Source organism: Taeniopygia guttata, chromosome 4A, assembly GCF_048771995.1.
Source record: "Taeniopygia guttata chromosome 4A, bTaeGut7.mat, whole genome shotgun sequence".
NCBI classification, from domain to species: domain Eukaryota; kingdom Metazoa; phylum Chordata; class Aves; order Passeriformes; family Estrildidae; genus Taeniopygia; species Taeniopygia guttata.
In genome coordinates, this window is record NC_133029.1 from 925,213 (window position 1) to 948,581 (window position 23,369).

The window sequence follows — 23,369 nt, forward strand, 5'->3', positions numbered from 1 at the left end:
GCATATAGATTGTTGGCACAACAGAAGCCCCTGCCTGCCTGTGATTTATTTGCGCGCTCAGGGGGTGCTGGGGCTGGTGCCGGTGTGTTCCGAGCAGGAGGCGGCTGCAGAGGTGGGCAAGCACCAGGCAGGCTCAGCAGCGCAGGACCCTGGAGCACCTCTCCCCACGCCTCCAGGCTTTGCAGTGCCTTGTGTCAGAGATTCTTCACCAGAACTGCTGGAGACTCTTCAAGTGACGTGTTAATTTATGAGGCACATATGAGAGCTGTTCGACTTGGTGGCATTTTCATGCTCAGGCAATTAGCTTTCTGGAACAAGAATATTTGTCCAAGATTTGCCTTTCCAGATAAACTGTATTATCTATTCATCCCGTCGTTTCTGTTGCAGCTATTGGATTTTTTTTTTTTTAATGCTGTTATCATAACAAGAAGAGGAGCACAATCCTGACTTTCAAATGTGCATTTCTGACTGTGCATAGCATTTGATGTGCTTCCCTAGTAAATACCAAGTTGCCCAGTGCTGTGCATGTACAAATTCATGGCAGGGACTGTTGTGATGCTCACTGTGGGAAGATGAGCCACCTTAGCTCTGAGCTGAGCAGACCCAGCTAATGCAAGGTGCAAATAATTTGTCGTTATTTGCTTGGGTGGTGTTTTGCAGTAACTTTTTTCCTCTGGTGTTTTGCAGAAGGAAAACAAGGCACTTTGTCAGTTGATTCTTTTGGCAGGTGGGAAGGAAAGGCAGAGAAAAACAAGCTTGCAGTAAAATAAAAAGGTCAAAAAGGATCATTTTTCTTTACAAAACACACGGTTGTTGTTCTCTGGTTGAGAAGGTGAAAGCATTTCCCAGCAGAAGGGGATGTGCATGTCAGTGTGAGGCAGGAATGGAATTCAGTTGGAGAAAATACCAGGTATGATCAGGAGACAGTCAAAACACCAGCAATTTAGATAAAGCATTAATAAACAAACAGCCGTTGGAGTGTGAGAGAATTGAGCTTGCCAGCTAGGACTGCTTCTGGGTCTGCTTTATTTACTGCTATGGAAAATGAACTGGGGAAAAAAAATCTGCTATTCGTTTTGAGTTTTCATTATGGGGACCAAATTAAATCACTTTTAAAATCCTTATTATGCACGGAAATGAATGCAGGTACCCTTTTCAGTTCATGGATTTTAACATCTCCATTTTTCTCTTCTGCAGGCTGGACTTTACTTCTAGTAACTAAATATCAGCAATTACATACACTAGATCAAAACAGAAGCATTCTTCCTTCCCATTTTTTTTACATGTTTGACCTGAAAATGTTATATATATGAAAATAAGCTAAAGACGGTGTGTGCCAGCAGACCCAACATGACGTAACGTGCATGACTCAGAAGCCCACATGGAGACAGGGCCAGGCCCGCTGGGTTTCTGCATGGGAATGTAGCGGGGCAGGGTTTGGGATGCTCTCAGCTTCTCACTTTCCCTCTGTCCCCCAGAATCGCGGAGTACTCCTACGGGCATCAGAAGAAATCGAGCAAGAAGAAGAAGATCAGCAAGAACGACATCCGCCTGGTACCGCGGGACGTGGAGGAGACGGATAAAATGAACGTTGTGAGCTGCTCCTCTCTCACCTCCTCCCTCAACTACTTCGACTACCACCAGCAGACGCTGCCGCTGGGCTGCCGCCGCTCCGAGAGCACCTTCCTCAACGTGGAGAGCCAGAACAGCAGGAACGCGGGCTCCAACCACATCTACCACCACACCTTCACGGGCCAGAGCCCCCAGCAGCCCGACCTCATCATCAACGGCATGCCGCTGCCGGAGGTGAGCGTGTGGGCAGCCGTGCCCAGGCTGGCAGCCGTGGGTTAGCTGAGCTGCTGCGGGCGGGTCTGCGGTGCCAGCGCTGCCAGGACGGGGTGCTGGGCACGGGGGAACTGCTGCTTCTGTGTGCTGGGAACAGGGCACTGCTGGTTCTGTGTGCTGGGCACGGGGGGACTGCTGGTTCTGTGTGCTGGGCACGGGGGAGCTGCTGGTTCTGTGTGCCGGGCACAGGGAACTGCTGGTTCTGTGTGCTGGGCACAGGGCACTGCTGTGTCTGTGTGCTGGGCACGGGGGAACTGCTGCTTCTGTGTGCTGGGAACAGGGGGGACTGCTGGTTCTGTGTGCTGGGCACAGGGGACTGCTGGTTCTGTGTGCTGGGCACAGGGCACTGCTGGTTCATGTGCTGGGCACAGGGCACTGCTGGTTCTGTGTGCTGGGCAGAGCACACTCGGTGGTTTTTGGGCAGAGCACACTCGGTGGTTTCTGTGTGCTGGGCAGAGCACACTTGGTGGTTTCTGTGTGCTGGGCAGAGCACACTCGGTGGTTTCTGTGTGCTGGGCAGAGAGGGCTGTGGTGGTTTCTGTGTGCTGGGCAGAGCACACTCGGTGGTTTCTGTGTGCTGGGCACCACGGGGGGAGGCAGTGATGCAGGATGGGCAGCAGCCAGCACTGACCTGTGGGCTCTGAGCAGCCCTGATGTGTGGCCATGGGTGGATGTTTGGTCCCCAGACACTGCAGAGAGCCTCAGAAGTGCCCAGGTGGGGATGGCCAGGCCAGGCTGGCTGCACGTGGCCGGGGGGCTGGAGGTGGCTCTTGGCAGGAGGATTCTGAGTGTGGCGATGCTCAGGGGAGGAGACACTTGCCTTCACAGAAGTTGTTCTGAAAGGTTTTGGGAGCGGTGCTGGTGGCTGCTCCTCTGCAGGCAGCTGGCTGTGCAGACGTGCACGATGCCCCATTGTCACCACCTGTGCCCCTGGCACTGTGCAGGGCCCTGGCTGGCATGGAGGGATGTGTGGTACCTGCTGAAGGCAGGGAAAGGGGCTGCTCTGATCCATGCCATCCTCATCAATTTCTTCTAATTCTTTGGCTTTCCTGTACATCACAGGCATCATTTAACTTTGTTTGTTTGTCTGTCTTTGAATTATTGTTTGGTTTTAAGCAAAACAATCAAAGGTTTGTCATGTTTCCTGCTTTGAACAGAGTAACAAAGCTGAAAAAGCAGCTGAAATATTTATGGCTCACTCTGTTTTGTGTTCAGTTTGCTGGTGTAAATGCAAAATGCTGCTGCTGAAGGCAGTGGAGCTGCTTCAGATTCATCCTGGAGCTGCAGAGAGCTGAGCCTGGCTCTGCAGGGCTGCTGGAGAGGGCTGGTGCCGGGGGCCTGGTCCTGCTGTGGTTGTATTGGCAGAACGCTCACTGAGCTCTGGTGTTTGACTTCCACCGAGGCAGAACCAGCTCTGAGAGGTCGTGCACCGGTGCTGGCCCACACCAGTGACCACTGCTGTCGGCATGCTGTGGGCAGTGGTCTCTGAGGAGTTCCTGTCTTCCCGGAGCAGTGTCTTCTGGAGAGGATTGTGGAGTGCAGCTCTGGCTGGTGCCTTGCTGTGGGCACTGGGGCAGTGGAGCAGCCTGTCAGCCTGGGATTCACTGCCACCAGTGACAAAATCCATCACACGCTGCCATTATCCAGAAGTGCATGCTGGCAGGGGGAGGTCTCAGGTGCCAGGCAGGATGGAAGGAGCATCAGGAGCATCATAACTCAGCTGATAAAGTTACCAGACAGCTCCATGCAGAAGGCAGTGCTGCCTGTGCTTCTCTGTGATACAACTCCTGGGCCGGGGTCTCATGGAGTGTGCCCTACAGAGATTTCCCTGCCTTGTTCACCCTCTTGTGAGGGACATGGGATGCTTGCTTGTCCCTGTGGCTCCAGCTTGCCCCACTTCCTGTCACTTGTGCAGGTGAGATGCACTGTGAAGAGCTGCTAGCTTGCCTGGAGAAAGGAGTTTGTGTCTTGCAGTGAGTGGGCAGAGTGTCAGTGGAGCAGAGCCCCAGAGCTGGCCGAGGGCAGCAGCCAGCTCACCAGTCCTGCCACGGCACCGGGGCTCTCGTGAGAGACAAACCTGTCCTGGCAGGGTCTGCGCCCTCTCTGGAGGTGCTTCTGGACAAAAGGGCAGGATCAGGGTGTGGGGTGGAGAAATCCCAGCGGGAAGCTGTTTGGAAGGCTGCTTTAGGGCGGGAATGTCGATGTTTTTGGCAGAACCCAGCGTTACGCTTCCAGCTGTTGCAGGCGAAGCTATCTTGCTGCTGGTGTGGGTTCTGTTGGCTTCTAAAAATCCCGGTGACGCCGACACTGAGGTGGTTCATTGGTGCAGGCAGCCCTGTTGTGTCCCTGGGGTGGCACAGAAGCAGTTTTCCCCGGAGCAGCGTGGCAGCCCTGAGCCCTGTGCGTGTCCCTGCCCGAGCCGCGCTCTGCCGTGACGCTGTGGCTGCGCAGGGTGCTGTGGGCACACCCCGGGTGCTGAGCATTCAATAAACACAGTCCCTGCCCACAGTTTACAGAGCCAAAGCACTCCCTGCAGCGCTTCCAGTGGCACTTTGTCTGGGCTGCTTTGGATCGCTTCCAGTGATGAAGCCGCCGTCGTTTCCCCGGGGAGGCTTTATGAAGTGTCAGCATCGGGGAGATATCATTGCTGCTCCACCTAGGAGTGACTTTTCCTGATGGGAAGGCAAAGCATGGCTTGAGAACAGATAAAATACGAGGTAAACGTGTCTCTGGCAGTGTCACTTGGCATATGGTGGTGGTGGCTGAGGGTAAGCTATTGCCTCTGCAGCACGTGCTGCCCCAGCAGCGCTGGGTTTGCCATGTAGCTGCTCTTTAACGTGAGCCTCATTTATTTTAACAGTCAGGAGCCTTGAAATAAAAGTCCCCAAGGGTGGCTTGTTTGTGGAGCTTCAGGAAATGTTTCTTCTTGTGCAGTGGCAGGTCTCAGGGCTGGGAATAATTGGGTTTGTTGGTGCTTCTCATCTTTCCCTGGTGATCCAGAAAGGATTAAAGACTTGTGTCTGAGGGGCTGCAACCCCGCTCTGAGGATGCAAAAGAAGTTTGAGACCAGCCTTATGAAGCTTTTCCCTTTGGGTGGGGCTGGGCTTGGCTGTTGGCTCTGCTTGTGCCAGGGTAGGGCTGCCAGGAGAGCATGGGGAGGTGGAGGGGGATGTCCCGGGGTGCTCTGCCCTGCTGGGAATCGGGGTCCCACGTGGGGATGCCTGCCCACAGCCTCTCAGCATCCTTGTGGCTGTAGGCATGATGGCAAGAAGTGTTTGTGAGCAGCTCTGGTGATCATGGCTGACAGCAGGAGCCTTGGCCCTGTGTCCACGTCCAAGTGTTTGGACTTGTTTTTGCAGCAGGGAGAGTGGGACACGTTGGAGATGCAAGGGCATTGCTGCTCTGAGGCTTTGCTGCTGCTGAGAGCTCTTTTTTATCTTCCTTGAGCTGGAGGAGAAGTCAGCTTTGAAACCAAAAGGGCTTGTTGTCAGGTTTTGCATGTATATTGCCGGGAGTTGTACCAGGAGATTAAAAATCAAAATTAATAGGAGCCATTAGGCAGCTTCCTTGATAAAAATGCGTGTGGCATTGGGGTGGTGTGGAAATTGGTCTGAATGCCGAGCCTTTTAGGATCCAGGGGACATGACTTGCCTGTAGAGCAGCCACCCTTGGGTAGCACTTACATGCCTGTATTTTGACTTGTTGGTTTAAAAAGCAATCAGCACGTGTGTGATGGCTGTGTCTGTGTTCCAGAGGCAGTTCTACACCCCAGATTTGCACTGCTTTGGGGGACGGTGTTCCTTTGCTGCTCCAGGATGGGGAACACCGGGGACAGCAGCTCGCTCTGTCCCCAGGGCTCCGGCAGGACCTGGCATGGCAGAGACCAGGAGGTGTGACATGGGAGCAGAGAGCCCCTTTGTGAGGCTGCTGTTCCAGGGTGGAACTGGCAGGGAAGTTCTTTCTCGGGGGTCTGCAGGTCGAGGTGACCCCGAGATTGTAAAAAGTCTTTTTCTCCCAGCCCCACGGCCAAAGAAGGAGTGGGAATGGGCAGGATCAGCTTCTCAAGGTTGTTTATTTTCTCTTACCTATAAGATACTTCCTCAAGGAGCTGGGTCTGTCCAGCAGGTCAGCCTGCAGCAGAGTCTCACCTCCTTGGGCTGGTGTTACCAAATTGTACCAAAAACTACCTGTGCCATGTTTACAATAACGTACCAATATCTGTCATTTATGTTGGACAGTGTGTCTGTACCTTAACCCAATAGAAAAGTGTCACCATCACACCAAGGCATGGAGGGCAAGGAGGAAGGAGAAGAAGGTCAGGACATGCCCAAATTCCTCCATCTTGTACCCCTTGAACCCCATTCTAAAAACCCCAAAATTCCACTTTTTCACCCTGTGTTAACTCAACTCCCACACTACTCAATCCCTTGTGGTTTGTAATTCCTCACAGAGAGTTGGCAGCTGTTCCCACAGGCTACAATCAAAGCCAGGGGTGTTTTTGAGTTTGTGCCCCGTGCCAGGGTGTGGAGCCAGCCGGGGCAGGCAGAGGGACGTGCTGGGTTCCCAAATTCCCGGCTGGCGCTCTGGGGTCCGGGATGGCTCCCTGGAGGCAGGGCTGGAAGTGGGAGCAGGGTGTGGATCAGGCGTGGCCCTGCTCTGGTTGGGCCCACTGGAGGAGGAGAACAAGGAGGAGCAGCCTCTGGTCCAACAGGACCCACACACCCAGCAGCTCCCAGAGCCTCCTGAGCTGATGGCCACCATCAGTAAGATGGGGAATTACTGGTTTTAGTGATAATCCTGGTCTAATCCCCCAACCTTGATACACTCCCACATAATCCTCACTCACACTGATTTAGCTGGGGCTCCTCGTGGCTGCAGGGATTATTTGAGGGAGCAGCAGTTGCAGGATAAGGCCCCGTTGGTTTCAGATCTGCTTTGTACTACCTGGAAAGCGTTCTCCTCGCTGTGGGAAATGGTTTTCTAAGCACAATAGAGCAATTTTCATTTCAGGCAGCACCGGCAGCTTTTGCTCTGGCTATCTGGCGGTGTTAACTAAAGCACATTTCTACAACACACAAAGATTTTTGTTTTGTAAGAAATGAAATCAGTGTAGCTGTTTCTCTTTCTCTGTCATTTCTCTACTTGTCAATTCTTTCTTCCCCTCCAGCTTATCCTCCTCTTCTCTGCTAGCCTTAAAAAGCCCCCAAAGTGTCTGTTATAATCACATTTTGTGTGTTACAAGCAGAATGAATGTACTCACTTTAATATGCTGGGTTTGAGGAAATCAGTTTCTGTCTGGTATAACAGACAATTTGTTATAAACCATGCCATTTAGAAGTGAAGGGCTTCGCTTTAGTGCAGCGCTGGGGAAACGTCATGATATATAATTGGAAGGATTTGGCTTGCTTCTGTGTAATGCTGTGTCTAGAGCAGGGAAAAAGGGGGAAAAGGAGATGATTTCCAACCCGGAGAAAGTTCGTGGTGTTGAGACAGGCCGGGCTGATGAAATGAGGCTGATTTGCAGGAGCGGTAAGAATTAAAGCGCGATCAGAGATGATGTTCCCCTCGTGGGAAGGAAGGCTGACTTCGCAGGCAGCGCTGCCAGTCTGGTTTTCTCCTTGGGAGGTCACTGTAACTCAGCACTTTTTTGTGCCTGCGCCGCGATGCACCGTGAGCATCCCTGGTGCCCAGCCCGGGATCCAGCCCTGCCCGGGATCCAGCCCTGCCCGGGATCCAGCCCTGCCCGGGATCCAGCCCAGCCCGGGATCCAGCCCAGCCTGGGATCCAGCCCAGCCTGGGATCCAGCCCAGCCCGGGATCCAGCCCAGCCCGGGATCCAGCCCAGCCTGGGATCCAGCCCAGCCTGGGATCCAGCCCAGCCCGGGATCCAGCCCTGCCCGGGATCCAGCCCAGCCTGGGATCCAGCCCAGCCCGGGATCCAGCCCAGCCTGGGATCCAGCCCAGCCCGGGATCCAGCCCAGCCCGGGATCCAGCCCAGCCTCTGCCCTGCAGGAGCCCCCACAGGAGTGATGCTCCCAGCTCTGGGCTGATCCCCTCCCTGGGGATGGCTCCTGGGCCCCAGCACCGCTCTGCATTGCCAGGGACAGGGCTGGTGGGGTGGGACCCCCAAACCTCCCTGGCTGCTGTCCCCAGATCTCTCCCAGAACTGCTCCGGAGTGTTTTGTGTATCGCCGTAGGTTCCCTGACCTCTCTGAGCGTCAGAGGCTGACATTATGGAAATCAGCAGCTCTTTATTCCATTCTGAGGTCAGCCTAACCAAATTATACATCTCTTAATGTAATCGCTTCAAGCTGTTGTATGGACAAATTCTCTTGAATACCTTGCAACAGGGATAAATACAGCAGCTCCCATTCATGTTTAACCATGCCACGCTCCCTGGGTTTTAGGTGAGCCCTTGGTCCAACACTCCTTGGCTTTTCCTAAGATCATCAAATCATTTCGGTTGGAAAAGGCAGTTAAGATTGAGTTCAACTAAGAGCTGAGCATTGCCAAATTCCCCAGTAAAGAACACGTTTTGTATTGCTGATTTCACCCCATCCTGGCAGCTCTTGGGGCTTTCCAAGGGTTTTCTAGCCTGTGGTAGGGTCCTGGTTGGGAGGGACCAAAGGGGTTTGCTCCAAGGGTCCATGGAAGATTAGGGCTGGTGTGGCAGTAGCTGCTTGTATTTAACAGCCAGAGCTGAGTGCTCCCATGGATATGATCATATTGTTATAGATTACATACTGTATGTTGTATCTTGTATTTGTGATATCCTACATAGAACCACAGGATCGTTCATGTTGGAGATTTAAAATCATCAGGTTGAAACAGTAACCTAACACTGCCATGTTACACTTCTATCCTTATGCATACAAAAAGTGCATATAGAATTATTACATATTGCACCTAATTATGTGAGTATATTATATGTCATATAATCAGATACATCTCATTTGTTTTTATGCTACTGCTTTGGGTTTTATGGTTCACTTTCACTGGAAGTGGAGAGGCTTCTCTTGTTTTCATAGAATCATAGAATGGTTTGGGTTGGTAGGTTCCTTAAATATTTCCTCTTGGGAAATTTGAATTTCTGATGCATATTTCTAATGTATAACTTGTGAAGTCTATAAAAAAAGCTTCTGCAACTATATTTACATGGCAGATAAGAATTTTCTCTTAAATTGGGAAAGATCTCTAGTAAGGTTTTTTTAAAATTTCATCAAAAGGATCGTCTTGCATGATACTTGATGGGCTTTCTTACAGCAGCACCCCAGTGAATCTGTGTTGTATTGAGTGATTTGAACTCTGTGGTTTCTCCCTCTCGTTTCCTTTACATACAGCAGAGGCATCACTAAGGCCAAGTGCAGTAGCCTTTGAATAACCTTGTGTGCATCTGCTTGGCTGGGTGGAAGAGCTGTATTTTCCAGCTGCCATTTCCTCAAGTCCCTCCTGAGGGCTTTGAGCCAGAGAAGCTCCTCAGCCAGGTGCCCTTCCAGGTCCTTGGGCTGCTGCCCTCACTGACTGTGCCCTGCTGAGATCTTTCCTAAATTCCCATCAGCCAGCAAGGGCAGAGCCATTGTGCCCTGCCTGCTTCATTCCCAGGCTTTGCTGCAGGCTGCCCAGGGATGAGCCCTGCATCCCTCCTGGGAACCATCTCCCTCTCTCCTGGGAACCCTCTGCCCTCCATCTCTCCTGCCCTCCCTCTCTCCTGGCATCCCTCTCTCCTGGCCTCTTGCCCGCTCTGGCAGCAGCTCCTGCTCTTGTGTGAGGGCTCAGATGGGTGGGACCCCCAGCCCTGCCCACTCCCCCTCTCCTGCCAAGCTGCTTGAGGGGCTGGCATGGCCTTGCTTCAATAAATTGTTAGATATTGTTCCCAGTAGAGGCTATAGTTGAATTCCAGTCATTTTCTGTTAATTAAAATACAGGATGGTCTTATTTGTAGTATAAATAGTTGTAATCTGTGTACTTATAAGTGTAATTATAATTCAAATTAGAGCGTGCTCTGAATCGGTGATGGGTGGGGTGCTCTGCAGGCAGCGCTGCCCTGGCAGGGCTGTGCTGGGACCTGTCCCCTGGGCACCCCAGAGTTCAGTCCCCTCTGGCCCCAGGAGAGCATCACCCAGGGCTCAGCAAAGGGACCCTGGGGCTGTTGGCAGCTCCCATTTCTCTGTTCCTGCTGGGGCAGAGCCCGTCTGTGGCACCTGTTGGAGGCTTTGCTGGGGAAGAAGCACAACATCTCTGCTTCAGCGTCTCCCTCTAGCTCCTTGTCTAAATTTGGAGTGAAGTAATGGCTTCTGTCAGCTGGATAAGTGATTTGTGCTGAGCCTTGCAGTGTCTCCGTGTTCAACATGGAATTACAGTGAATTCTCCTAGCCTGGCGAGGGCTGGGGCGCAGCTGGTGCTGCAGCAGGCAGGTGTGTGGCAGGTATTGCACTTCCTACACCCCCTGATGGGAACTGAGCAGCCCCAGGTAACGCCAGCACTGCTCCACCCACACCCAGGACAGGCAGGTCGGTGGTGCACCCTGAGGTCAGTGTGGTGGAGAGCCAGCTGTGGATGAGGTCCTCATCTCAGTGCCCTGTTGAGGCCTGGGTGTGAATCCCTCGTGTTTCTCACGGGGATCTGCAGCTTGCTGGATTATTCCATCGTTTGTAATGGCAGGTGTATGCCACAGGGCAGCTTTTCAAATTCCCGTGTTGGTGGATTGCATTAACCCATCCTAAGTCAGGTATGTAAAATTCCATTAAGCGAAACCCCTCTGGCATTTTCTCACCCGTGCTGGAGCTCTGCAGGCTATGCTAATGCAGTGTGTTTGCTCATCTATTAGAAGGATGATGGCTTTAAAATAATAACATTTATCTTTGGCAGCAGACCTACAATAGTGCACACCGAGGACAATTTTGTGAAAGGCTCTGCAGATGTTGCCTCATTCAATCTGGGTCAAAAAGAGTGCTTAGAATCATAAAGGTTAGAAAGAGATCAAATAATTCGGTGGTTTTATTGCTGAATAATGTACTTGGAAAATACCATTCACCGTTATTAGACTAAGTGAGTACAGAAAACACAGGACTCAATAGTCATTTCTCAGTATTGGCTGATTTTACTGTTTTTATAATGTAGCTAAATTCCCTGTTATTGATTCCAGCATCGATTATCGATCTGGAAATGTAAATGTAAGTGATGGTGGGAGCACGTGGAAGTTGGACAGTTAGGGAATTAGGCTTCCTCTTCCCTGCCGTGCCTGGTGGTGGGAGCACACGTTGCGGCAGACTGCTGCTGGGTTTGGGGAGCTGTCAGGCTTTTGAGAGCTGTTTTCACCAGTGAAGATGAAAAACCAGGAAAACACCCATTATGTGTGTTCTTTTCCGTGCCTGAGAGCTTATGTAAACTTGCTGAGACAAACCCAGATGGGCTGGGACGCCAGCACCAGGATGGGGCTGGAGCCCGCGCCTCTGTCACCTGCTCCCTGCTGGACTTTTCATATTCAGATTCACAGCTGGATGCTCTGGCAGGGACCCAGCTCCGGGATGTTCAGTGAGCAAATCCTCGGGGCTGTGCCTCAGATACAGCTCCCGAACCTGTCTGCCTCTGAAACACTTCTCAGGCGTTTGTGAGTGCTTCCTCTGCCTCCCTCCTTCATCTGCCTCCTTCCCTTCCTTTCTTTCCTCCTTCCCTTCCTTCCCTTTCTTTCCTTCCTTTCCTTCCTTTCCTTCCTTCCTTCCCTTCCTTCCCTTTCTTTCCTTCCTTTCCTTCCTTCCCTTCCTTCCTTTCCTTCCTTCCCTTTCTTCCTTCCCTTCCCTTCCTTTCCTTTCCTTCCTTCCCTTCCTTCCCTTCCTTCCTTTCCACGCAGTTCCTTTGTTTGGGGGAAAAAAGAGATGAATTTTGGAATATGCTCATCTCATGTTCCCTGCACCTAGTTGTTGTCAGCATTAATATGCCATTAACACATGCTCATTAGGAGGAGAATGATTGTACCCTGCAGAGTATGGGGGAAACCTTCATTAGGCACTAACATATTGAACTGAGCTGCAAACTTCACTTGGGAAAACTGGGGAGTGTTCTGCTCAGGCATCAGGTTTCCCTAATTTCTCCTTTTGCTCTGATAAAAAAAAGCACCTCTTCTCCTGGCATGTACTTTTGGTTACAAACGGGGAGGATGTGCAGCCTGGGCTCAGGATCCACGGCTGAAACCCTTCTGGGACCTCAAATCCATCTTTCCCCAGATCTAAAACTCCCTCATCAGTGCTTATTTTGCCATGCAGAGAGGACACAAGCCCATGTCACCCCTCCAAGGGCTCTGTTGGCTCTTCAGCCTTAATGAGATGAATTCTTCCCGGAGCTGGGAGATGCTCGGGGAACAGATTTGTTGAGAAAGGAGGTGTCATTTCTACATCCTCGCTTTTCACACTGTAAGGACGTTTTAAGCGTTCATCTGGCCTTGCTGCCTCCAGTCTGAAGCCATAACCTGCCATGTGTGACAGGGCCATTGCTCGCCCTGGGAGGGACTGCAGCCCTCGCTCCTGTCTGCTCGGCAGCTCGGGCGGGCGCCTGCCGCTCCCTAAAGTCAATCAATAAGAATAATTGCAAGTTCAGGTGGGGGTGAGGGAGGAGGGGCCCCCAGCCTGTTTACCTGCAGATGCCTCCGTGATAGGTAACGAGGGACGGACAATAAGGACCATATGTGGGATTTAATCAGAATTTATTCTAAATGTCGTGATTTCATAGACTTCCACAGAGCTGGTAGCTGTCCTCTGTACTAGAAGTGGATGTCCTGGCTATGTCCCTGCTCCACTGCCCTCTGCCCTGGAGTTTTGCAGGGTTTTTCAGCGTGGGTGCAGTGTGGTCCCATCCTCTCTTGCCTCTGTGTAGCCAGAGGGAATCCCACAGATCAGTTTTCAGCAATAAACCTCAGCAAAACTAGAATGGCATTTGGCTGGGCTGGGCTTGCTGTTGTGAAGGTAGATGAGAGCAGAGCCCAGGCAGGTCCTGGAGGAGGTGGCTCCTTCTGCAGCCAGCAGCAGCCTCAGGAGGGGCAGTGCTGGGTGAGCAGCACTGCAGGACAGGCCCTGTTGCAGGGTGTGCTGCAGCTGCAGCTCCTGTGCACACACCCAAACTGCAGCCTGGAGGGCTCCTTCCTGCAGAGGTGAAGGCAGAGAGGGCTGGGACTGTCCACCCCAAGCTCACGTTGCCTTTGGTGATCGAACCCCTCTTGTGTCATTGATCCTAAACCTCATGGAAGCGTGCCAAAACCAGACAGGTGATCCATGATGGGCTGTTCTTCTCAGGGAGGGAAATGAGCTGGTGAGAGGAGATACCAACATGGGACGGGTTGGGCTTGGAAGCTTCTTGGTGTCTCCCAGTGCCTCTGTTCGAGGACCATCTCCTGTGGTGGCCAAGTGGCCACTGCAGCGCTTGAGGAGGGAGGCTGGTGGCTGTCCTAGCTCAACCCAGCTCCTGGGTGTTCTGTGTCTCCCTCTCATCCTGCCACGCTGTCTGCAGGCAGAGCAGCCACAGCTGGATGCAATCCCAGCTCTGCATGTTGGAGATGTGGCTGTGTCCATTTGCTGGATGCTGCGTGACTCATGTAATCACCATGCGAAATGCATCATTCATAAACTGTTTAGCGTGACCTTTTGTACAGTAGCACTAATTATTATTATCACAGAAGCCCAGTAAACTAGACTAGTAATTATCAGGGATTTATTTGAATGGACAGCTAAGCTATTCTTGGCAAGTTAGTCAAAGCAGTTGTCATGACAGCCACACAAATGTGTCTTATGAATTGGGTTAATTAGGGTAATTAATAACTGTTGTTTTGCCCTTTTTAACAAGGTATTGCTGAGACATTATCAAAAAATAGCAATTGTACCTAACAGAAATAGTCTTATTTTAGCAGCAACCTTCACATCACAAAATAAAAGTAGTAAATACCTGTTGTGTTGTTGTTTCACCAAGAAATGTGTCATCCAACCTTGTCTTTGAGAAAAAGCAGGGGGTCAGAGGCTCTGCTGTAATTTTTCTGCTGTGCTTCCCCTCCTGGGCCATATTGCCAAGAAATTGATCATCATCCTTCCTGATATTTTCGTTATTTATTGTAATGCTGCGCTGCACCGAGCTGTTGTCTCAGAGAGGTCTCTGCCATGGCCGGCTCCGTGCGAGGGGTGAGGGCAGCCCCAAGGTGCTCCTGTCAGCCGGAGCAGGCTCCACAAGGACTTAAAGGCAATTTTAAAGTTGTGACCATAAATTATAGCTGTTTTGCTGATGCATCGTCACCACCGTCATCAGGACAGCAGGTGCCAAAGCGCCGCGTCCTCGCTCAGCAGAGCATCTGCTTCCTTTGAAAGGAGGTTTTGCTGAATAAATGGATTTGGTTCTCACAGAACCGTAAAGATCCTGAGTGGAAAGAGACCCACAGGCAGCATGGAACCCGCCAAAAACAAAACCATGATTGCCATGGTTGTTGATATTGAGTAATGGTGGTAATCAAAGCTCTTAATAACCAAATAGCATCAAAAAGCCTCAAAAGGAGTCATAGTCCCTGTCTCAGGGAGCAGCCTGGGCACCCTTGGTGGTCTCGTAGTGGGTTGCAGCCCGTGGTGGTGGTGGTCCTGTCCCACAGCACTGGGCTGGTGCTTTCCAGCACAGAGCACTGCATGATATGGTGCTGATTATTAAAAATGACCCAAGATTATGGATGCAACTGAGGAATATTACGTAAGTTTTGTAGAAAAATGACCTGAATAGATGAGTGAAGGCTCTGGCTGGTTCTCCAGCTGCACTGAGCTCTGTCTATTTATATCACCTCTGGGCTTTCGAAGCCCTCCTTTAACTAAAGCTCATTTGATAACGCATGTCTTTTAAAAAGAAAATAATAATAATAAAAAAAAGGAGGAATAGAAAAAGAAAGAGGGAAAGGAAGAAAAAACACCAAATAAAAACACCTCTATGGAGAAGGTAGGGTTTTAATGAAGAAATATTTTATAGTATTCTTCTACAACCTTAGGGCTAATAGCCTGGAACTGGTACTTTGGCTCCTTAAAAAGCCCAACAAGACAAGCCAATTACGGCCTCTGAAACATTTTTATTTTTAGTTCCTTGTAATAGCAATTTATCCTCGGCTATGGTACATTAACTGGAAGGAACAAGAAGTAGTAAGGTTTTGGCATCTTTGTAATAACCAAGGGGCTGTGTTTACCAGGCTGTTAATAATGTGGGGTGGCTGTGGGCAGGGGAAAGGGCAGTGTGGGGATGGAAAAGGGCATCCAGCACCGAGATCCCATACCTGGTGAGCTCTCTATTGCCATTCATTTCCCTGCTGCTTGTTCTGGGAGAGCACAGGCTCCCATTAGATTGAATTCCTCAGTTTCTGCTGCCCCAGAGCTGGTGGCTTGGCTCAGAGGGGAGGAAGGGCCGTGCAGAGGGTGTCCCCAGGGATGCTGGAGCTGTGGCACCCTTGGGAGGCAGTGGGTTCTGAGAGGGGCTGAACTGAGCAAAGCCAGGCTTGACATCCACTCCCCATGGCAGTGGAAGGAAGGCCAGTCCTGCTCAGAGTCAGTCTCATGGCTGCAGGGTAATTTTGTGGGCTGGAGAGCTGCCTTTTCCTGCACAAGGAGGGAAAAAAAATTAAAATAGGGTAAAACTGGTTTTGATAAAGAGTTTTGTTGTGAGCGAAATCCCCTCGAGGCTTCGAGTGGGAGCTGCCTGAGGCTATCCTGATTGCAAGCCTTCCCATGCAATTCCAGATAAACAGTGTGCATGATAAACCCATGAGCACAGCAGGACAGAGTTTGTCTGGGTTTGATTATCTGCCAGTGTGGGGGGATTTGAGCTGGAGCCAGGCAGGAGCTGCTGGTGCTGGGGTTCCACTCCAGGGCTGGGTCTGGATGCCCGTGACGTGTGCCAAGCGTGGGACCCGATCTGGCCTCTGGTGAGGCCGTGGGAGGAAGATGACTGGGGGTGTGAGGCTGGGAAGCTCTGTCTGCTTGCCCAAAAATCAGGAGAAATGGGGTTTTCACTGGAAAATGGGGCAGGACCAAGGTCCCTGTGGCCCCTGACTGCCCCAGGCTTGTGCATGCTCGGGGGTGCAGCCCGGGCATCCCGTCAGCATCTCACGCCTTCCCTATTTTTAACTCAGCTGCAATGATTTTTGGGGTTTGGATTTTCTTTTTCCTTTTTTTTCCTTCTTCTTTTTGCAGTGACAAATCTGTGATTTCTCCTGTTCCCTACAAAATGCACTGGTCTGATCTGCCACTCCAGAAGGTGAACGACAGGGAGTTTTATTTAGCCCTAGAGATGGGAACATTTAAAAAAAGGTTTCTTCTGTTATATTTGTTTTCATTCCTAATGGCAGGAGGCAGGGCAAGGACAGTTCTGAAAGGTTTTTTTAACATATCTCTAAGTCATGCCCCATCACCCTGGGCCTGCTGATTAGATCCAGATTGTTTCACTCACTGCTTAGGGAGGGTGTAGTCTGTGCTGGGAGCTGCATGTGTGGATCCATTACACATCTGAAAGTCCCAGCTACAGGTAATGGGAAACCTTCTATGAGGTTTATTGGCTGATATTTATGTTATATAGATATAGAGTATGTTATTTATATATTTATATATATATGTTATATGTGTTTTTTATTTATATATATACATGTTATATATGTTATATATGTATATTGGCAGGGAGTTTTCCTTGGCACACTGAGGCAGGAGCCCTGTGCAGAAGGCTGTGCCCCAGGGGGATGGCAAACTGAGTACCCTGCCCATCAGTGGGCACATGGGAGGGGAGCATTGCCCCTGCTGCCCCCAAATCCCTCCTCACCAGCCAGGGGTGGAGCCCTGGGTGGGTGCCAGGGCATCACCAGCCTCCTGGCTGCTCTTGGCCCATGTGAGAAGGTGTCTGTGTGCTCCTCTCTAATCGCCTGCCCCACTTTTGGGTCAGTATTTTGTTTTTCAGTGGATTTTGAGGAGTGGTGCCAAGCAGGTATCTGCTGTGATGGTCCCAATGTAGTACCCCTGTGCCGTGCCCCCCAAAAAGCTTTGGGGTTATAGATGTGAATGTAAGGCAGGTGTTTTAGGATTGCATTTTTGCTCTGGTAACCATACTGTAGATTTCTCATCTGCTGACAAATCCAACCGGGTGACACTATTTGTGGCTTTGTGGGGTGTAATTTTGGCTTTGTTATGTGTTCCTGCTCCTGGATTCAGTCTGGGTTTTTAATCCTATACCTCTTTTTCAAAATCACATCTCAGCAGCAGCTTTTCTCTTGCCTCCCATCCATTTCCAAACAAAAAATGACAAAGCCTGTGTTTATTTGGGGAGGGGACAGGGGTTCAGCGTGGATTAGTGGGATGCTTGCACTGTGATACAGTCTGGCTTGATGCTGCTGCTTAGTCTGATGAGAGGAGTGATGCTAAAGGATGAACTCTCCAAGTGATTTCTCTGCAATGCTTTTTATTTCATCAAGAGAAAATGGAGGCTGGACTCTGTTCCTTTAGTGTTTAATAATGTCTATCATACGGAATGCCCTTTATTTAAGCTGCAGTAGTAATTAGAGGCTTGGTGGTGTTAAGTAGCCATAGAGTCTGGCTCTGAGGAATGTTCATTGTACCTCATTAAATTTGGAATTACTACTTAAAAGGCCAGAAATAAATATTCTGTTTATATTTCGGGGATAGTAAATCTAAATGGATGCTGTGTTTGCACATCCTCGTCTCTGCTCGTTCCTGCTGAAGCGAGCGAGGCACTGCTCCAGTAGGCTTGGGCAGCAATCAGAGTCTGCAAAACAGCCTAACCCCAAACCCAACCCTGGTTTCATTGATCAAGTGCAGGAAAATGATCTGCTGTATTACATCTAATTATAAAACATCAATATCAGATGCTAAATGCACTTACTTTAGCAGAGACGCTCCGTTGGTAGTTCACAGTTTGCAGTCTCCTGTATGAGAGGCTCTGTCAGGGAGCTGGGTGTGGGGAGGTGGCTGCAGAGGGACATTGTCCTGTTGGAATGCAGGTGAACCCAATGGGAGCAAATGCTGATGACTGACTCAGTTCAGAAGGCTGAATGATTTCTTTAGTATAACTATGCTAAAATACATTAATATACTATATAAAGGAAGATAATAAAACTACATACTACTTTCTCTAACTCTATATCTCTAACTCAACTGGTGACCCTCTCTGAGAGCCCAGCCCCAGTGGGTTGGATTGGCCACCAGGCTCAAACAATCCCCACCAGAACCCAACCAAGCATCACCCCAGGTAAACAATTCTCCAAACACATTCCACGTAGGAAAGACAAGGAGCAGAAATAGAAATTGTTTTGTCTTTCATTTCTCTCTGTGCACCTCTATGAAAAATCCTGAGAGAGGGAGAAATGTGCAGAGCTCCTCACGAGGGTCAGGCCCTGCACTTGGTCCCTGTCCTGGCCCTGACCCCGCTCTGGGGCAGAGGAGGGGCAGTAGCACAGGGATAATGGGACACAGGAGGGCCAGTAGCACGGGGATAACAGGGACAGAGGAGGGCCAGTAGCACAGGGATAATGGGGAAGAGGAGGGCCAGTAGCACAGGGTTGGTTCCGAGCCATCACACACAACGGGGGAATCTCTGCTGACATCCCTTGGGATTGCTCCCAGCCCCTGTCTCATGCAGAGGGAGGCAGAGCAGCCGTGTCCCTGCTGGGAGAGCACCAGCACCAGCAGCAGCACCAGCCTGGCTGCTGCTCTCGGGCCATGGACTCGCTTCCCGTGCTCCTTGGGGCTTCCCACTGCGCCTGCTCCCGGCGGGAAGGAGTCTCAGACCGATTCCTTATTTCCCACGGGCTAAATAAGCAGCTTGCTAAATGATAATGACTTTCCCTCATTGCTGATGCGTACTTCATTTGACCTGGTCCCTACTTTGAAATTTTCACTGTTTCCCAAGTGCAGCTGGAGCGTTCTTATTTAATTTGCATGAATTCTGTATCACCCACAGTGTAATTCAAACCATAAGAATTAAATGCTGGTGAGATCTCCTAATAGGCAGCATCAGTTCTGTTGCAGATGCTGGAGCCTGTGATTGAGTGGCCCATGGAGAACAGGACTGAGGATGCAGAAGGACCAGGAGAAGTGGTCTTGGAAGCCCTACCCTTCCCACCAGGGAGGCCCAGTGGACTTTTGGGAGCAATTTGCCATTTCTGTGGTCCCCAGTGATGCCTGCAGCACAGAGGGAAGGTCAGGAGACTGGTGCTCCAAGTGGAGATGTGCAGCTTGATGCAGAGGATGAGGAGCCGTCACGTGTTTCTGGAGGATTTTGTGAAACCCCAAAGGAGAGATGCACATTGCTGCCTTGGAGAAAGGTCCGCTTTGTTTTTTAATAATAAAGGGTGACATGCAAGCTTTATTAACAAGGCATGTAGGGGAAAAAAGGCTCAAGGGATAACCCTGAAAAAGTGGTGCTAAATGTGTCATTTTTATGAAGCCGATTTTGTGAAGAGTCCCTACATGCTTTGGCAGGAGGTTGCAGCAGGTTTACAATAATTTGTGGAAAGATAGAAATGTTTTCACCCTGAAGTGAGAAGAAGGGCAGAAAGCCCCTGTGTTGAGATGCTTTAGAGCCATCTTCTGAGGCAGAGGCTGGCAGATGGATGGATACCTGTCACTTGGGGTCGGGAGAGATGGGCCCAGCTCCAAACAGCCACGGGCTTTGCTGCGGGCCGTGCGTGGGCTGAGGAACCTTTATCGAGAGCCTGGACCCACATGCCATGGAGAGAGATGGATTTTCACCTCCCTGCAGTTTGGTTTGAAAAATACCCACATCTGAAACTGCTGGAAGGAGGGAAGAGCGATAAAGAACCGGGTGCCAGGCATCTGCCCTGAGCTGAGCAGGCTGCAGGGACAGGCTGTGCTGCTGCCAGCCTGCTGGCATGGCCCAGGACACATCCCTGCCACCCTGGGGACTGACCCAGCCAGCATCCTCTGTTTCTGCAGCTCCGAGTGCTGGGGGAGCCCGGAGCTGCTGCAGCCCGCTGCCCTTTCTGCTGGCACTGCCATCAGCTCCTCTGAAACCGCCTGTGGCTCCACCAGCTTTTATTTCTGTTTCTAGGGCAGAGAGTGAGCAGTCATTAGAGCAGTGCCCTGTTGCTAACAGACCTTTTGCTGTTGGGGAAGTCACTCCATCGATGTCCAAGTCAAGAAGAGTTATACTGATGTTTGTACATGGTTTTTTTTTAATTTAATGGGATTGGCAGTCATCAACCAAAAGCAACTGCTAGGGGAAAAAAAAAGTTTAATATTTCCCTCCTGATTGCTCTATTCGGAGTGTGTCTGTTGTTATATTTATATTTGTGTTGCTAAGGCAGCGGTTAAAGCGTTTTCCAAATTAGGTACTGGTAAGCTGTATGGCAAGCCAGGGCTCTTTTTGATGGCACTGACACCAACATCTGGAAAAGCAAGGACAAACCTGTCCCTGAGGAAGGGTTTCTCTCCTCCAGGAGAAATGCAGGCTGAGGCCAGAGACTCCATGCAAGGTGTTATTCAGCGTTTCCCAGTGTCTGGAGTGTATTGTTTATTCATGGCACAGAGGCTGTGGGGCTGATCACCACAAGTGTGGCCATTCTTTCTTCAGTTACAGCGAGCAGGAGATAAGAGCTGGCAGCAGCTTGGGAGGTTCTCGCTGTGCTTGGCTCTGAGCATGGAAAGAAGAGGCTGGACTTGGGGCTGGGCTCCCCTTTGATTTCCACAGGAGTGATGCTGATTAGTGAGAAAGTGACAGTTCATTTGCTTTTGCCAAAATAACGAAGAAGATGAGGGCCAGCCTCTCAGTGATGCACTTGATGAAGAGCACACTTTCATCGGTGCCAGCCAGCCTTACCTTTTCCCTCTTTTTTGTGCTTTGACTTTGTTCTTTGGGTCTCATTAAGAGAGGGAGCGGATCCTTTCCCAATTAAAATGTTGACATGTTGAAGATGCTCTCCTTTCCCATCATTTTGCCTCTGTTTGTAAGTGGTTGCACCTTGCGGGATGAACTAGAATTAAATCAAGTGAACTTTGATTGAATAATGCAAGCTGTAAAACAACCTTTCTCCATGAAAAATCTCATTTCTTTTTTATTTTTTCTGGTTTTGATCCCCTAGTCTGCATGGAGATAACCTTGACAGATAATCCAAGTAAAGAAACTGGGCTGGAAGGAGCATGCTGGTGTGGGAAGGATGGGCAGCCCACCCTTGTGCCAGCACGGGCAGCACAGGCAGCTCTCACCTCTCAGGGTGCAGACCCAGGGAAGAGGATTTCCCATCCTTGTGGCCGTGTCACTCCTTGTTTTGCCTGAAATCTGGAAGTAATTATCATTACTTGTGCAGTGTCCAGTGGTGGGGGAATTCCAAGCCTGGGAATGGATGCTGTGTCCTACTTCTCAGGAGCCCCTTGTTCCGTGGGGATGTCGGGGTTTTATCAGTGGTGCAGAGCATCCTGAGGAGGGGCCAGTGGAATACACAGGAACACACAGCAGGGAGTACACGGGAAGGACATTCCTGAACCAGTTGAGTCAGGATATGGGCTTTGTTTTTGCTTTGAAATCAATAGCAAAGCTCCCAGGGATGTTGGCTTGAGGGGAATTTAGTGCCAGGTCTGTGTCTGGGCTGTGGCAGGTTGATGGCAGCACGTGTGGTGTCTCCTCAGCCTGTGGGATTTTGGTGGCAGTGATCAGACTTTCCCTGTGGATGACCTTGGGTATCCCTTGGCCCCTGAAGCCTTGGCGAGGCAGTGTCCATGCTCGGAGTGTTCAAATCCCTTCAGTGTACCTGTACATGCTGAAATTCGGTGTCTGCATCCTCTGACCCAGCTGTTCTGCCCTGGCTTTCCCAGGGCTGAGCTGTGCACGCACAGGGGTGCGGGTGATGGAGGCAGGGGTGGTGCAGGGGTCTCCTGCTGCGGGGCACGGTGGTGGGGCTGGGGATGCAGGGATGGAGCCAGCAGAAGCTCCGGGCTGTGGGAGCTGTTCCCACTTCTGCAGGTGCTGGGTGACAGGAGGGGCTCCCCACCCTGTGAGGACTGTGCCAAAACTGGCTCCCATCCCTCCTGCCCTGCATTGCTTGGCTGCTCTCAGTGGGGCTGTTTGGGGGGACTGCTGTGGGGTGGCATCCACCCCTTTGGGATGGCAGCACCAGGACTGATGGGCAAACCCAGGGTCAGGTGTTTTCTGTGCTGTTCAGGTCCTGGTGTTGTGTGCTTTGGAAATGCCTGTGTCTGCCTGCCCCTGAGTGTCAGAATCTGTGGTATTGGTGATTCCCAGATTGTAGAAAGTCTCTGTCTTTCTGCCCCGTTGCCAAAGAAGAAGCCATAATTGGTCTGTGCTGTTTCAAGGTTGTTTATTCTGTTTATCTCTAACATGTTCTGCTGCCCTGCCGCAGCTCTGTCCTGCAGGGCAGCGTGTGGGGCTCTGCCCTCAGTGGGATGGCACAAACATTAAATACCACAAACTACCTGTGCTGGATTTACAATAACGTGCCAATATCTGTCACCTACGTTGGACAGTGTGTCCCCAGCCTGAACCAACAGAAAAATGCCAACACCACAGTGAAACATGGAGGGCATGAAGAAGGAGAAAAAGGACAAGGCACACCCAATTTCCTCCATCTTGTCCCCTTTGAACCCCTAATCTAGAAACCTAAAATTTTACTTTTGCACCCGTGCCACACTTAATCATTACTGATATCAAACACTCAGAGCTTGTAATTCATCCTGTAAGATTGAAAACTCTTTTCCATGGACAGAGATCACAGCCAGTGTCTCTGGGGGCTCTGTCCAGGGGGGTTCCTGACCCCTGCCAGGGTCTCAGACCTGCCAGGGCAGCCAGAGGGAAGCTCTGGATTCCCACACCTGAGCTCTTTCACCAAAGGCATCCGGCAGGACCACGGGTGCAGGAACTGCAGGGACCAGGAGTTTGTGCAGTAAATCTCAGCGCGAGTCTCCGGCAGTAATTACTGTGTGAAAGTAATAACCGAGCTGTGCTGAGAGCTCGGCCAACTCCCCCGGCTCGCTGCTCCTCGCCTCTTTCTCTCTGGGAGGTTCCTGTTTGGTAAATTAGATATTGTGCTGTATTTCAGAAAAGGTTACACTTAACCGAGGCTGCCTGTGCTTTATTACCTTGGCAGAGCCGTGTAACCTCTGCTGGGGTACGATTGGATTTCACATTCGGCTCTGCTGCAGTGGCCCGCTCCTGCATCCTGCCATTGTGATTACGTTAGCAGCAGACTCTGCTTTCCTTTATTTATTGAGACATTAAAGATGCATGCATTTATTTTTACCATGTTCATAATTGCCATAAAAACAGGCCAGAGTATCCCAGAGTGGCTCTTTGGGGAGGAGAGCAGCCACGGGGCTGGGGTGAGGAGGAGCGTGGCAGACAGAAGGCAGGACAGGGCTGGGGGCAGGTGGGCACCGGGGTGGGATCCCTGCGGGTCTGGGGGCACTGGGGGTGGGTGGACAGGTGGACTGGAGTGCCTGACTTGTACGAGATCCTGCATCCTCAGGGGTCCCTGGAGTGCAGGAAAGA

General features: G+C 50.8%; 1 protein-coding gene across 2 annotated transcripts in view; it reads left to right on the plus strand.

Moving 5' to 3' along the window:
- Positions 1 to 23,369, plus strand: part of PCDH19 (protocadherin 19) — a 60,352-nt gene that overhangs the window by 4,121 nt on the left and 32,862 nt on the right. For both annotated transcript variants that reach the window (XM_030272399.4, XM_030272401.4), the window contains exon 2: positions 1,479 to 1,806. In XM_030272399.4, coding sequence (XP_030128259.4) covers positions 1,479 to 1,806 — 328 coding nt within the window. The remainder of the gene's footprint in view (positions 1 to 1,478; positions 1,807 to 23,369) is intronic.